The 16,469-nt window shown below is 40.9% G+C and overlaps 4 protein-coding genes across 6 annotated transcripts in view; 1 reads left to right on the top strand and 3 right to left on the bottom strand.

The window, feature by feature from the left end:
• The window catches only part of FAM149B1 (family with sequence similarity 149 member B1), a gene marked incomplete at its 3' end in the record, with an annotated part of 28,915 nt that extends 26,405 nt beyond the window's left edge, over positions 1–2,510 (top strand). Inside the window, exons 13-14 of the mRNA XM_084244904.1 lie at positions 800–878; positions 2,428–2,510. Coding sequence (XP_084101030.1) covers positions 800–878; positions 2,428–2,510 — 162 coding nt within the window. The remainder of the gene's footprint in view (positions 1–799; positions 879–2,427) is intronic.
• Positions 2,511–4,760: 2,250 nt separating this feature from the next.
• DNAJC9 (DnaJ heat shock protein family (Hsp40) member C9) lies at positions 4,761–8,870 on the bottom strand (the record flags this gene model as incomplete). Its single annotated transcript, XM_084244618.1, has 5 exons — positions 4,761–4,880; positions 5,250–5,336; positions 7,461–7,715; positions 8,377–8,517; positions 8,691–8,870. The coding sequence occupies 5 exons, from the start codon at positions 8,868–8,870 to the stop codon at positions 4,761–4,763; spliced, it is 783 nt and encodes a 260-aa protein (XP_084100744.1).
• A 2,017-nt stretch (positions 8,871–10,887) lies between these two features.
• On the bottom strand, positions 10,888–12,206 carry MRPS16 (mitochondrial ribosomal protein S16; the record flags this gene model as incomplete). Its single annotated transcript, XM_084245442.1, has 3 exons — positions 10,888–11,021; positions 11,507–11,767; positions 12,194–12,206. 3 exons carry the CDS (start codon positions 12,204–12,206, stop codon positions 10,888–10,890), a joined length of 408 nt encoding a protein of 135 aa, XP_084101568.1.
• Positions 12,207–14,357: 2,151 nt separating this feature from the next.
• CFAP70 (cilia and flagella associated protein 70) overlaps positions 14,358–16,469 on the bottom strand; it is a gene marked incomplete at both ends in the record, with an annotated part of 62,875 nt that continues 60,763 nt past the window's right edge. For all 3 annotated transcript variants that reach the window (XM_084245274.1, XM_084245273.1, XM_084245272.1), the window contains 2 exons: positions 14,358–14,438; positions 15,524–15,571. In XM_084245274.1, the coding sequence (XP_084101400.1) occupies positions 14,358–14,438; positions 15,524–15,571 (129 nt within the window). The remainder of the gene's footprint in view (positions 14,439–15,523; positions 15,572–16,469) is intronic.

The following is a 16,469-nucleotide window of genomic DNA, read 5'->3' as shown; positions in this document are numbered from 1 at the left end:
GATAAGATTATTAAGTCATATTAAGTTGTATAACTTGCAATTTTTGACAAATAACAGATGATTTTATAGGTCTCTGGCTTGGGATTTTTTTTTAAAAGATTTATTTATGGGCCTCCCCAGTGGCACAACAGGTTGAGGGTCGTGCTGTGAAGCTGTCCACAGCCTCTTCAGCACGGGTTCAATTTCCGGACGGCCAGGGAGAAACCCACACGGTGTGGCAGACCTCTCCTGCCTTGCCCACTGCTACCCTTAGCAGTGTATTTCGGTTGTCTACCTGTTCTGCTCCCGCTCTGCCTCTGGTGAATTCTCGGACGCTCCCGCACCTCTGACCTGTACCCCAGTTCTTGTATAAACAAAAATCTTTAAAAAAAAATTATTTATGCATATAAGAGCTGGGGTACAGGCCAGATGTGTGGGAGGGTGAGAGGATTCACCAGAGACAGAGTGGGGAATAGAACAGGCAGACTGACTGAAATACACTGCTGGAGGGGAGCAGCGGGCGAGATGGGACAAGTCTGCTGCGCCATGTGGGTTGCTCCCTGGCCGGCAGGGGATCGAACTCATGCTGCAGAGGCTATGGATCGCTTCATAGTGCAGTGCTTAACCCCTTGTGCCACCAGGCAGGCCCCCAGGATTTTCTATTTGGAATTCAATGGAGTATATGCAGACAATTTGTCCCTCAGATTAAAGATGGATACCATTTACATTGTTGTCTTATTTCAGACAATGAAATCTAGTAATGTATTATTATCCTTTGGGAGGCTTTCCATTGTAAGAAAAGTTTCTTTTTTTTTTTCAGCCAGATACACAGTATCATCGTTCACATGCTGTTGAGTATCCTTATCAGGACCGACCTGGTAGGGGATCTGCAGGGACAGGTGGGACCAGGCTCTTATTTAGTGCTAGATGACTATGTTAGGACCCTGCCTTTGTATTACATTTTTCTATGCTTATTTTCCCTAACTCCAGATATTGTTTATTTTATAATACATACATTTTATAAATCACCTCAAATTCATTTTGGAAAATGGAACATGAAAAGTAGGAGCTCTATTGCTCAGGGTCAAAAAGTTCCAGGTTTCTGTTGTCTCACAATACTATGTAAATTAACCCCTAGTCACTCTAACAAAGTAAGCAGTATACTTAACAGGGTTATATTCTGAGAAATGCATCATTAAGCAATTCTGTTGTGTGAACATCAGAGTATATTTACACAAAGTATATTTACGTATAGCCTACTATACACCTAGGCTGTATCTAGGGGCCTCTGTTGTATATGTGGTCTGTCATTGACAGAAACATCATTATGCAGTGCATGATTTATTTTTTTTTTATTTTTTATTTTTTTTGGTGGGACCCTTGCCCGCGGCCAGGAAACGAACCGGTGCTGCAGAGGCTGCGGGCAGCCTCGCAGCCCTGCGCTCAACCGCTGCGCCACCAGGGGAGGCCCATGATTTTTTTTTTAAGCTAAAAAATTTAAGTGAGAGAAGTCATTTTTGTAACATTCAAACACTGCATGGGTTTTATTATGTAGTTTAATTTCATATTGCTATGGATTAAACTGCTTTTGTCAGTTAACCTGATAGGCCAAGGGTAAAAAAAGAAAATTGAAAATATCATGACTTTTTGAGTTTGGTTCTGTCTCATTAGGTACTGTTTTCATAGGAATGATAGAAAAAAAATCTAAGGATGTCTTAATTCTTCCTATAATTGTCTTCTTCCACCACCAGGGTCATTTTCATGTTGCAGGTGAAACTTAGAAGTATGAGCAGTGAAAATGTTTTCTGTTAATGAGACTAATCAAGTACTAATTACTAAAAAAGTAATCCCTCCATCCATCTCTGTAGACCTAGTGAATTCTCTAAGTCCCTAGTAGCCATTGCCCACCTTTTGAATACTCTCAGGGGCTTCTGTTCTTAGATCAGACCTCTGTGGAGAAGCAATACAGCCTCAGAGCTAATTATTATATTTGGCCATGTTATTTTTATTTATTATTTATTTATTTTGTGGGACCCTCGCCGGTGACCAGGGAACGAACCGGCGCTGCAGAGGCTGCGGGCAGCCTCGCAGCCCAGCGCTCAACCACTGTACCACCAGGGGAGGCCCTATATTTGGCCACTTTAATGGTCAGGTATAAGTAGTATGACAGATAAGTGAAACAGACATCTTAGCCCTTTTTAATTAGTGAACTCTTCTCTGAAAGGTTACTCTTTCCATATATTAATATAGATTTCTTTTAACATGATAAAATATGCAAGGATGGTTTTTTTATTGCCTTGGAAAATATATACTTTACTTCTTAGTACCAGTCTCCAAATTTAAAGCCAATTGATAACTGTAGCAAAAAAGTCCTTAGATATGAACTGGTGATTATTACCAACTCTACAGTGTCTACTGTTATTATATGGTATCATCTTTGTCTGATAGGTCCTCAGTTACATGGGTCTACAAAATCTCAAAACAGAACTGGACCAGTCTCTAGAACCAGGTACGGACCACAGGGCAAATGAGAAGACGCTGCTTCGCTACAGGCAATGTCTGGGAAAATTTCATGTATCAGTGTTCAGTCATCTTGTGATGTGGAGCTTGTATATAAGAGACAACTTGAAACCACCTTCATGAAGAGTTATTTTGGTACCACTAACTGAGGAGAAAAACCAGAATATCTGCCAAAGATATGGGTACTGTTTTTGATTTTCAATTACTGTCTTCTTTCAGCATAAGTCAGCCTATCCTACTAGACAGTAAAATTTGTACCAAAAGATGTAACAAATGAGTAATTACCCCCAAATCACTGCTCATGTTGTCTGTTAACAATGATCAGTTCAATTACTGTAGGATTCTATGAGACTACACATACATACAAAAAAGCAGTAACTGACTTCTATAACATCATCCCTGGCTTTGGAATACTTCTATGTGTATTAATTTCTGGAAAATCAGTACTCATTTTTAAGTCATTTTGGGGAGGTAATGCTGCCAAAAATCTGAACTATTCATCAAATAGATGTCATTCCTAAAACTTTCTCATTAGATGTTCAATCTCAAAGACAGGGAAAGGGTAACTAAAGACATAAATGTTGAGCATTGATGCAGAGTATATATATATAATCATATTTTTTTTCAGATGGGACAGCTCAAGCTCACAATGCCTGCTTAATATCAGGTTACACTTATTCCTAAAGTATTTTATTGGTCATTCCCATCCCCCATACCCCACCATAGGAAATTTACCTTGAGAAATTTTGTCATTATAGCTCTAAGTCAGTCAATTAAAAAATAAGTTAGACTCTATTAGTGACCAAGCAAGATACAAGTACTCAGAATTTGAGAAACCCTGGCAATTAATCCATTTTTCTAATTTTACCATGGACCTTTCCTTGTGTGCACTCATGAATACAGCAATGGTTTTAACTATGACTTAAATTTATTTCATTTAAATTTCACTGAATTTCAATTTTGATGATCATACTTATTTTAATCATATTGTTAATCTTCAGAGTGGATAAATTTAAATGATCATAAATTAGGGTAATTTTTTAATTATATCAAAGTGTTCTAATGCTATTAAAATATTTTAATACAATTAAAGAATATTTAACTTGTAATTATAAACTGAAAATGTGTTACATATTTATGAGATAAATTATGATAAAGTTCAGTAACAGACTTGTTTTATTCACGTGGTATTGAATATATTAGTCTACAAGTCACATTTTAAATTGAAAGTCCCTTAAAAAAAAAACTTCCAAATATTATAATGAATACATACAAACTTAACTAATATAAGTGAAATTCTGTATTATTCTCACAAATCAAAAACATGAGTGCATTGTAACAAACCACTGGATCAAGATGGCTTCCCTTTCAAAGTTAGAGTTGGGTGGGAAGGGGCTTCTAAGAAGTATTTAGCCCACCCCCTCACCCTTTTATGATAAGAAAACAAGTTCAGACAGACTCAGTGAAACACAGGTATAGCCAAGGCTACAACATCCATCTCTTTATGATACTTAAACTGGGGCTATCTACTATAACACTGATTAAGACATTTAATTTGCTACAGTAAATACCATATTTTTTTCTAGATCATATTTTAAAAGACCCTGTATGATCATTTTAGAAGTCCCCAGAACTTAGCAATTGCTTTACTTATTTAATAATATATAATTCTTACAAAGACGCCTGAAGTGACCCTAAACATGTATTTCTTCTATATTTAAGCAAAGAGTACAAAATCTGGTTTAAGTAAAACATAAAGGAGAGAAGGTCTATTCAAGATCATTAAGATGGAAAGAAAACAGACTAGTATTTAGTAAATGTCCAGCAAGTTCATTGAAGGTAATCTATTAGGTAAAATTTTTTTCCAATAAACATGCACATTACTCTGAATATTCTGTAGCTTCCTCCTCTGTGGCAAAATGACAACCACTAAAGGCTGTATGGACAGACCTACATTCTAAATAGAGATCAGTGTAGAAAAAATCCATAGAAGCAAGTGCTATCAGGAAGCACACCACATACCCCCTTCCCCCAACTACCACCACTGAATTCTTTCATATGAAGACCTCATAGAATGTCAGGGAATTTCTAGGATACTAAAATCAAGTTGAGAGATTCTGCTTGGTTTATAGTCAATCTAAATAATTTAGGCTAGAAAGACTTTTCGCAAGGGTTGGGTCGATGTTTGTCTTCACATTTTTACTGCACCTTGTCTACAGTGGTACCAATTAACACCTAAAGACTTTTGAAGAAAAATTCCATTATTTCTTTTCTCTCTTGACGGTTGTTTTTTTCCCTCCTCGTTTGGAAGGTTTGCAGTACTTTGCTTCCATCTGAGCCAGAAAACTGTCCATTTCCTTTTGCCGATCCTTTTGTCTACTCTGTTTGAGAAGTTAAAACACCAGATTTCAGAAACACAAGACTATCTGTAGAAACACAAAGACCTTAGTGTTTGCCAGGGACCAGTGGAAAGAGAAAATGGGGAATGACTGTTAATGGGCAAGGAATTTCTTTTTAGGGCCATAAAAATGTTTTGGAATTAGTGCTGATAGTTGTACAACTTAATGAATATATTAGAAACCATCGAATTGTACATTTTAAAAGGATAAATATAAAGTATGTGAATAATGACTGAGAAGTAAAGAAAATGTCCATAACATCATATGTATACTCCAAAGAAAACAGCAGCAGTAGGAATCAGAACATAGAAGAAATGGCATCAACCTTCACAGAAAAGCTGCTAAGTTTACCTGAATGACTGCTTTCAAGTTATCTACTCCTTCATCAAGCCCCAACTCCTTCCTGCTCAATTCTGCTTCTTTAGCTTCTTCCTGAGCCTGAAACAGAAATGCATGTGAGTCTCTATGGCAACCTAGCAAATGCTAAAACCATACCCTCATCTGCCAAAAAAAATCTATTGTAAGACCCTTTTAAGGATTATATACATGAAAAGAATAAAATTACACACATATCAGTCATTAAAAGACAACATTACTGAGAGCAAGCAGTAGATCCTCTGATTCCAGTAAGTATTTCTATGTTTCTCCCATTTCTACTTGCTAGCAGTAGCAAGTAGTTTGGGAGTCATAAACCACATGGTGATAGGCAGGAAAACAAGATGTTAGAACTAGGAAAGGTTACTTAACCAAGGATGCCCTAAAAAATGTTACCAAGAAGAGAAGCACCTGAAATTCCTCCTCTAAAAACCCAATTTACTACATGGCAGCCTTTAGAGCAACCCTGATTTAAAATTTCTTTTGAGAGTCAGAAGAAACCCTAATAAATTCAGTTTTGACTTTTCTTACCATTTTCAAAGCCACTCTCTTATGCCAAATTTCCCCAGGGCAAAGTTTCCAAAATACTGTCAGAATACCTTGGGGCCTCTAACAAAGGCCTAGAGGCCCCAAGCCTCAGTGAATTTTCTAAGTAACATGAATACTCGTAATAGGAATGATGATACATTTGGACCTTGTCATTCCAATAAAGAGATATAATTTCCATTGTACTTGGACTCCTCATATTGTTTCTTTAAATACTGTGCGCCTCTCCCAAGTTTGCTTGTGTCTCTCAAAACTATTTCCCTCTCCCCCGTACTCAAGGGAAGTTTCACAAGCTAATAGCTTATTACTGAACCCAGTTGCACTCAGTTTCACCTGAGACAACGATTACCAATTCAAGATTAACTGTCAGCTCTGAATCTAAACAGATGTAGGCTGTGAGTCTAAATAATCTTTGGTATGCATTCACCTTCTCAATTAAGCAGAGCAGAGATAACATGACCTTTTATCTAGGTAAAACAGGTCTTTTAAATTCACACACACACACACACACACACTTGGGGACCCTCTGATGGCACAAGGGGTTAAGATGCAGCACTATGAAGCTGTCCACAGCCACTACAGCACAGGTTCGATCCCTGGCCAGGGAGGTGACCCACATGGCACAGCGGACCTTTCCCATCTCACCCACTGCTCCCCTCAGCAGTGTATTTCAGTCGGTCTGCCTGTTCTGCTCCCAACTGTCTCTAGTGAATCTTCTCACATACACCCCCTCCAACCCCAGCGTCCCTGGCCTGCATCCCAGCTCTTGTATGCATAAATAAATAAACCTTAATAAATAAATGTACACAGTCAGGTTTCTATTGTCTCTACTATATAAAAACAACAGACCTACCCCAAGTAAGCCATACAAAATAAGGTATCTACCTGAGGCACCTACCAAAGATCTAAAATTTTGTATTGTCTGAAGCCCTCATTATGAAATCCAGACTGAAAACAATGGTTACTTCCTTAACAGTTCAATGTAACTTTCCCAAAAGACCAGCAGCACAGTTTTGCTACCTTTCATGTACTCCCTCCCAGAACTCCAGCTATCCCTAAGCTCCTCTCCCATCATAATCACTGTGCCCATCAATTTCAGTTTAATATCGGCACAAAGGTCACAATTCTTGATTTTGCACAAAAGTGTTGCTGAAAGTATGTGTGGAAAGACCCTTTCATCAAAATAAACTTTTTAAAAATGTGTGTTTTGTGTCCAACTTAAGAATCAATCCAGGGAAGGGTACAGGAACCTGTAGTAACAATACACAGCCTCTGTCACCCTCTCTGTTGCCTCAAAGAGAGAAACAGTCTAGCCTAGATATCTGGACTCCATTATTTTATCTCCTGACAAATGCCTGAGCAGAACCACAAGAATTGGTCCGTATGAGAAAATTTCAGTGTTACTTTAAGATGACTAATTATTTAAACAATTCACATAGTAAAATCCTGAGCACAACATATTAGGAAACACGTTTCACCTGATGAGCTGGTTTGCTCATTTTATTAGATGAAAATCATATAATAAGCTAACCTTTGTTTATATTTCGGTAGTTTTGTATATATTTCCATTATTATTACTATCCTTAAATTCTTCTTGAAAGCAGGCAAGATACAAATAATAAAGAGCATTCAAAATCTTACCCTCCTTTTCCTTGCATTCATCTTTTGTTTTGATTCTCTGACAAAGGCATTAAAGGATGGGACCTCTCCGGCATCAATGGCTTGCTGAATAATGTTCCTTATCCTGGGTTCATCTGTATACTGCACACACAGTACAGACTCCATGACTTGATCCATATCACCCTTGAAGTCCAGATAGGCCTGTTTAATATCATTTAACTCTTCTTCAGAACCTTTGTATGTTTTTTCGAAAGCTTGAATGTCCTCTAGAGATATCTGAATAAATAAGAGATGCTTTGAGAATTTTATTTTAAATGAAAAGTTAACTAGTAAAACTAAATTGAGGTGTTGGAATGTTCTCCCCAAATGTAACAGTTGGTTGGATTGAAACTGTTGCAAGGAAGAAAATTTTCTATGCCAAAACTTCCCAAAGTCCTCCCTAGTCCAACGTTCACAAACATTAAACTATGGACCAGGAAAATTTAAGTAAAGTTTTGTGTGGTGGGAAGAGAACCAGAAAGGCGTTCAAAACTTACATTTGAATATGTAAAATAAAGTACAAATTGAGAAAAACTAAATGCCCCCTTTCCACAATTACATCAGTGGCAAAATACAGACCCATTTGAGTGTGTGAGAGTGTGTGTATGTGTGCACGTGCGCGCACAAGCAAATACACACTATAAATAAGGACATTGTTTAGTAATTATAAATTTACTCATATAGTGTATACGTAGAGTGTATATGCTCGCTCTATATAGTCAACTAAATACATATAGTATTGAGTACACACATATATCCCCTGAGGAATACCTTTGTATTTGTGTTTGGACGTCCAATTTCTCACTCCTACAAAACACAAAATACAAGGTCTTGGGAGTATTCAGTAAACATGCTGAATAAGTAACGGGAATAGTCACAAATCTCCAGGGACCTCTACCTTTTTAAAGAGTAGCCTCCAATACGCTTCCCAGTCCCGATCCTGGTTTAGCACATCAGAGTCCTCGTCCACTGTTCCCTGCTCATCGTACACTGCTCTCTGTTCTTTGTCACTCAGAACTGAATACGCTTTTCCGAGAATCTGCGGGGAGGGGGAAGCATCCAAAAGTTACCCCTGAGCCTGTCCCTGAACCGTGAGAAATAAACATTAGAAGACGCCGGGCGGGGTCAGCGCATTCCCCTGGTCGGGGCCAGGTGGCCAGGAGACCGAGAGAAACAAGCGACCGGTCCGCCGCGGAGCGGGGATCTGCCCACCTGGAAGCGGCGGGTGGCCTCCTCCTTGTCTCCCTCGTCCACCCGGTCCGGGTGCACCTGCAGGGACACCTTGTGGTAGCCGCGTCGGACCTCGGCGTCCGAGGCCTCGCGCCGCACGCCCAGAACTCGGTAAAGGTCTGCGGTGCCGAACACTTCCTCGCACAGCTCCAGCAGCCCCATGGCCAGCAGAGGGGCGCAGCGGGCCGCGGCCTCGGGGAAAACAGCCGGGTCTAGCCGCACCAGGCAGCGCTCGGAACCGCTTCCCTTTCCCGCGCAAAAAGCCCCGGGCGCCTCCGTCACAAGAGGCGCCGGAAGGGGCGTGACCGAAGCCCGCACTTTACGGCGGCTGCAAAACGAGGCGTGGCCAGACTGGCGAACGCGTAAACTAAAGAGAACGTGGAACCCACCTCCCTGGCCTCAGCGGGCGCGGGATCCTCCTTTTGGGGAGGCGGGTCCCCAAAAGGTGTCCCGGGTGCGGTATACCACTTACTCTCTCCGCGGCAGTCCTCCCCTTACTCTGCAAACCTGGCGCCTCTCTTCCCCCGTTGCCCAACGCAGTTTATTTATATAACAGCCACCTAGTAGATTGAACCTATAGTTTGATGTTTTTTAAGTTAAAAATAAAAAGGGTATAGCATCAACATTCGACATGGCTCAACCTAAAGGTTAAATTTTACGTTGCTGAAGAAAAGCTCTCCCCTCACCCTAACCCCAAAGTTTTGTAAAGTGCATAGCTGGCTGAGCATGTGGGTTTCGGTTTGGATGCAATCATCCAGGACATGGTGAGAAATCTGGGCCTGGAGATCTAAAGTAAAGAGTAGGGAAAACTTTGGAAATGCAGGACAGGATGAGCTCAGACAGGTAGAGTGTACAAAGATATCAGACGAAGGATACCTTGGGGCACAAAGTGGATACCTAAGTTGGCAAAAGTTAGTAGCTCAAAATAACACCTTAATTCATGCCTTATCAGTTCCCCTCAAAGGTCAATACTTTTCAACATCATCTTCTCCTAAGCTATTCTCAAAGGATCTCAAACTCTCAAAGTTTACCAGAGTTCCTGTGGTTTTCGAAGCATTTTTTCCCCAGATGCAAGTTCAATCCAGGTAAAATCACTTCTTGGCCTTCAGTCTCTAAGAAAATTGAGGCCAACCAGTGAAAACCTTGGGGGAATCTTGATGACCCCAGAATTTCAGGTGGCTGGTAATTGTCCTCACAATATAAAACCCAGAAATTAAGTTTTTACATTAAAATATGAATTTCCTATATCCGAGCATTACACCAGAATTTGAAATATGTGTTAAGCAGAATGTACCCTAAAACCATATAAACCATGCTTGTGGTTGAAGGATTCTGTAGTTCTGGTGGAACAGATGTTGCTTTTTGTTTGTCTTTTGCAAAACCAGTCACTTATATTACCAAACTCATTATACCTAAACCCAATTCTATCACTGACTTTTTAAAGTGGAGTTTTGAAAAATCCCTCATTGTTATGTCCCTGTCTTTCCCAGGCCCCACTACAAAATATGTTGAAAAAAGCTCTCCAGCTAGGCACCTTGGGGTCTAAATGAATCTCACCTCTGCCCAATATTAAAACCATTAGAACTTAGCCTTAAGTTCTCACCTTGAATCTCTTACCTACTTTCACAGTAACTTACAAATAAAGAGCAATTATCTAGATATACTAACTTTCTCCCATATTCTCATCCTTAAAAAGTATATTATTATAGCCCAAAAGTAATAACAAATCTACCTTTGTAAATTTGAGATTGTGTCAATCAAGACAATATAAATCTGCAGTTACAAAAATAAGTAACTATGCTCTTGAGCTGATTTGGAGATCATAAATGATTAAGGAAGGAATTACTTGGATGGGTCACAGACATGCTGGTTGGGGGCTTTGAATCAGGAACGTCTTGGAAGGCAGCAGAATGTAAAAGTTGTCCAAGAGACACAGGGCCCAACCCAAAAGTCCACCCCACCACACAGCTGCTGTTTTTCCTAAAACGAGGCCTGAAAAGGCCAATTAGTACGTAGATCTAGCTCCACATCAAACAAGAACAGAGCAGGCCAGGCCCTAAAAGTATAAGTAACTCAGAAAAGTCTGTTTATTAATCTCTAAGTCTAATGAAATTAAGAGCGCTGCACAAGTGTTTTAAGAAGACGCTGACCTTGTTCCCACTACTATGCTCAACTAAAGTCAGTTGGCTTTTGTTTCTGTAGCTTCTGCATCTGTTTTCTGAGACGCCAAAAGGACTTCACGGGCACGCTTCCGTCGCAATCTCTCAGCATTTGTGATCATCATGGGATGCAGAGGAAAAAAGCCAGAAAGACCTAAAAGCAACAAATTCTTACTCATTTTAGGACAGTGTCAGTGTTTCCCTGGGAACTGAGCCCCACAGAACTCAGGTCTAACACAACCTGACCTGAGCATGAGCTTAAAACAAGCTTCAAACAAGTCAAACTCTGTCGTCTATCAACTGCCTACATTTTCCTTCAACTCCCTCCCCTCTTTTTACTGCAAGGAGACAATGGATGTTGTTTACTTACAAATTTCCTTAATTGAAAACAAATAAATGACAAATGGCCATTGAAAACACACTATTCCCATCTTTAACATAAAATTCCAGTCACCCAAAAAAAGGTTTCATAAAGGAATCCACAATAAGCGTCTCCAGATTCAAAATGGCATTTACATCACAACTTCAGCTCTCACTCCAGGTCTAAGCAGCCTGGAGGTAATAAAACCATTCTCATTATCTTGGAACTGACTTGAATTTAAAATATCCTTAATGAGGTAAAAGCAAGAGCTGAGTTACCCAGAAGCTTTTCCACAGGCTTAGAGAGATGGGCCCCACAGCCAATCCAATGCCGGATCCGTTCTATGTTGAGAGCAACGAGTTTCTCTCCGTGAGTGTTGGGCAGTGGATCATAAGAGCCCAGCTGCTCCACGAAACGGCCGTCCCTGGGACACTTGTTGTGAGCAGCCACTATGCGGTAGAATGGTCGGTTGGTACAGCCACCCAAGGTGAGGCGGATGGTTAAGTGGCCTCCTCGATAAGCCTTGCAGAGGAGAGAAGCTGTAGTGACATCAATGGTTAAAATACAAGAATCAAGAGCACAAAAGGACAAAAAGGCATACAAAACAATCCCTTTCTTCCATTGAAATGTCCTAACTTCCAACCAACTCTAGTCAACCTGGCTTAGATACCATCTTTCCTTGTGACACTCTTAGGCATTCCATTTCGAAATGACATCTTTCTCATCCCCAATTCATTCAGCACTCGTCTGCTCTGTGACCAATTCCAAGCCTCAGTTGCCTCAACTATAAAGTGAGCATCATTTCATCTCAGCGTTTCCCCGAGTATTAAGGGAAAAAACTGAGAAAAGAGTTAAGGGTGGTATACAGCGTGGCTGTTTCACGGTCGGGTCGCCTGCAGCTCGCCTAGAACGCCTGGTCCCGCCAGCCCGCGACCGCCCGAGGTATCGGGGCGCCCCTCACTCACTAAGCTGGACCATGGTGCCGCAGGCGCGCTCGGGGGCCGGTGAGCCGCTGGCCGCCCTTCGGGGAATCCTGCGGCCCCCCACGAGTCGGCTCTACGGCCTCGGTTGGGCGGAGGGGGCAGGGGACAAGGGAGTGGGGAGAGCCCAGACAGAGGTGCAACGTTGCGGAACCGCGCACCTCAGCCCGCTCACCCTAAACCCACTGCTACGACAGGGGCCTCGGCGCCGGAAGTGACTATCCACTCGCCCCGCCCCTTCCGCTTCCCGCCACTGCGTTCCCACGCTGCGACTCAGTGAGGCCGCTGGGGCCTTCCGCGGCCGGAGAAGCCGGGCGCTGCAGCTTGTGTGTACTTGGGGTAGCAATGCGAGTCCCCTCCGGAGTAGAGTACTGGGAGACTCCCGGGAGCGGCTCAGGGAAATGCTGAGGTTCTCCACAAACCCATCCTTTCCGCAAACTTATTTTGCGCAGCGCTGAGAACGCAAAAATGCGAGGGCGGATCTCTGGCCGGCGAGGCTGATGGGGAGATGATAGTGTTATACTTGAGTATCACACACAGACTTGGGGCAGTAGAGGAAAAGGCGAATCTGACACTTCCTGGGTGTCACGGTAAGAACTTCGTAAAGGAAATAGCATTAGGGTAGAGACTAGAGAACTATGAATGAATGTAGATTTATCTGGTGTGTTTGCTAATATGTCTCTCACCTTTCTGTTCTCTACATCTCCTCTTTTAAAGGAGGGGTAGCCTTTATTTCTCTTTTGCTTTGCAGTGATCCAGGAGAACGGGTGAAGCATGGTCCTTGGATCCCTTGTGGTTTACATCCGTAAAAATAACCGTGCTTGCTGGGCGTCAGTCCCTCCATCCTAAGCAAAGCCCTGTTCAGTCTCTTTGTTCACCGTTAGAGCTAAATGGTCTGGCCATAACTAATATGCTTTTTTGCCCTAATCCAGTGATCCAGCATTGCAGCCTTCCTTTATGACCACCCACCTTAGAAAATGAGGCCTTACTTTCCAAGTTCCAGTGAATGAACCTGGTCAGGGATCTCAGCAATTGATTTCTTCTAGGAGGGATAGTGATAGTATAAGTTTTCATCTTATCATTATAATGATGAATCCACTATACCTTAATTGTAATTATTTTTTTTATAGAGGCATGTTTTATTTATTTATTTGTTTGTTTGTTTTGTTTATACATGCACTGGGTACAGTCAGAAGCGCGGGAGGGTGAGAGAATTCACCACAGCCAGAGCGGGGAGCAGAGCAGGCAGAAGGACCGAAGTACACTGCTGAGGGGAGCAGCGGGCGGCAGGAAGAGGTCTGCGCGCCATGCGGGACCCTCCTCCGGTGGCCGGGGAGCAGCCAGGGATCGAACCAGCGCCGCAGAGGCCGCGAGCAGCTTCGCAACCCAGCGCTCAACCGCTGCGCCACCGGGGAGGCCCATATTATTTTTTTTTTTTTAAAGTTATTTATGCATAGAAGAACTGGGGTGTGGGGGGGTGGTGAGAGGATTGAGGTAATGGAGGTAATAAAATCATTCTTAATTCTCATTATCCTGGAACTGACTTCAATTTAAAATATCCTTAATGAGGTAAATCAAGAGACTGAGTAACCCAGAGCTTTTCCACAGGTTTTTCCACAGGCTGAGAGAGGTGGGCCCCACAGCCAATCCAGAGATGAGAAGATTCACCAGAGAAAGAGTGGAGAGCAGAACAGGCAGATCTACTACTGAAGGACACTGCTGAGGGGAGCAGTGGGGGAAACAGGAAAGGTCTGCTGTACCACATGTAGGCTAGCTCCCTGGCTGGGGATGGAACTTAGTTCCTAGCGGTAATAGCACTGAGACCTAACTCCTATGCCACTAGAAGGCCCTGTAATTATATTCTTACCTATATGTAAATACACCTTAATTAACTCCCAAACCACACTGATGAACCACATATGACCTCCTCCATTTTTTTTATTGTCATTCAGTTTACTGTCAATTAGTAAAATGTCCAGTAATACAGCCGTTGGACATAGGGTTTCTGAACCCATCACCAGAAAGGAATGAGTTTCTGTTTATGGTAAAGATTCTTTTGTTCTCCATCCCAAGTCTCATATTTCATGGTTTTTAATTTAAGGACAGGACTTCAAAATTCCACACAGAAAATTCTTCAAATGGAAAGATGTCAAAAAGACGGATTTCCAAAGCCAACTGCCTCCTGTACCATATGGATCTCTTCAAGCAGAGCTGCATCTTTCAATTTCAGCTGCATGAGAGAAGGAAGGGAAGGACACACATAATGTCTGATATACATTCATGGGGCCACAGCTAAACAACATAGTTTCTATGGATGGAATTCAGTCTTCTTATATGCTCTACTTGTTAACTCCATTAAAAGACCTTGTAATATGTGCTGGTTACAAGGACATGTTCACTTTAATGAAAATTCACCAAACGGTATGAACACTCACAAATGGGAGAACCACTCACTTCCCTCTAATCTTTGTGCTTTTTTTTGTGTGTGAAATAATTTTAATGATGTTTATTTTTAAAAGAGTTCACCCAACATATTTTCACCCAACATATCCTGACTAATATATAATAGTCCCACTGGCAAATGACAGAAAGGGATTAAATACATGAGAATCAAAGACCTTAGTCTGAATTTAATTTTAGAGTCTAGATGTGTAGTAGAGACATCTACTCAATACCCACTCTCTCTCTAACCAACAAAATCTTCATTATTTTTTCAGGGCAACAAGCCACATTTTCTGCTTTTGAAGCTAGGGGTAATCTTATGACCAATTGTGGCCAATAAAATATAAGCTAAAGTAATTGCTCTTTAAAGAGAGGTGAAGTAGCTAGCACAGCCCCTTTGTTCTTTATTGTGATAAAACATTGATATGGTGGTTACAACTCCACTGCCTTGCAACTAGAAGGGGTAGGAACTGTATGCTATGAGTGGTAGAGCAGAAAAGCAGAAAGGTTGGATCTTTGATGACATTAAGGAGCTGTGTTAGCTACCATGAAATTTACTTTAGCTGAGTAAAATAAAACTATTAATTTGTTTAAGGCACTGTATTTCGAGACAAGTAGGCAAGCCAAATCTTGCCTTCTGCCTGTTTTTTTTTTTTTTTAAGTAAAGATGTTTTGAAATACAGATCCCCCCAAGGTAATATGTACATTATCATTCCCAAACCAGCAGCCCTATGATAATGACAAAGGTAGTAAAAGCCTTGAGAAAAATAATTCACATCTTAAAATGCTACAAAGTCCAGAATTTAGTCAGCACCTTCCTCCCAAGTTTCCAACCTCAATACAGTACAAAGAGCAGAGGCATCTGCATCATACCTTCAGCGTGTACTTGTAGGCCTGCTCAGCTTCCAGTTGCCGTCCAGCCTGAAAAAAAAAGAAAAGCAGCTGGAGATGATACTACACCATCAACTGTCTGTCTCTCTCTCTTTCTCCATCCTTAGCTAGTCATTTGTTCCTCTCCACATAATAGCAAATATTTATAAATTGTTAATGTTGCAGTTTACATTGTTTTGTTTTCTTCACCATTATACTTCACAAGTTTGCATATAACATCATACTAGGGAAAGCTTATACATCAATGTAAGAACGACAAAATGTTCAGACTACAAGGAACCTTAGGGATTATCTAATTCAATTTCCTGATCTGTGTTAGTACATGGTAAATTTTGTTGTGTGTGTTTTTTTTTTTTTTAAGAGAAAGTTTGTTAGGGAGAAAAGGAACAGAAATTGGTAAATTTCTTATTAATTCACGAATTTTGCTTTATCCAAAAGACTTTCCCTAATATCTACATCTTGAAGTTTTTCCAACTAAGTTTAGTAAATTCCAGGGGCATTTTCTAGCACATTGCCCTTTTCTCTTTGACCCTGAATTAATTATAGCATCTTTTTAAGTTTCTAACTATATGTGAGCCTTTTGGTCTATGTTTAGTTGTTGCTTTATGATTTTACTGCTCTGTAATTCATATATATTTGTTGAGTCTCTGTGGTCTGTGTGTTCAACTTTTATGATAAACTCAATTGTGCTTGGAAAATATATGTATTCTCTAATTGTTGAAGGTAGAGTATCATTTTGATGTTTGAGCTTAACTTTCCTGTTTTATTAAAATTTTACATGTCCCTAATTTTTTTCTTATTTAATCTATCAGTTTTTGAGAAAAGTATGTTTAAATCTTCCATTTTGACCTTTTACTTTAAAGATGAAGAAACTGAGGCCTAAATATTATAGTTTGTGACTTTCCCAGAGTCCCACAGCTAGCTGTGG

This window comes from Talpa europaea, assembly GCF_964194135.1.
Source record: "Talpa europaea genome assembly, chromosome: 10".
Taxonomy (NCBI): Eukaryota; Metazoa; Chordata; class Mammalia; order Eulipotyphla; family Talpidae; genus Talpa; species Talpa europaea.
The sequence above is the reverse complement of the archived record's forward strand: the minus strand, read 5'-3'. Positions and strand labels throughout refer to the sequence as shown.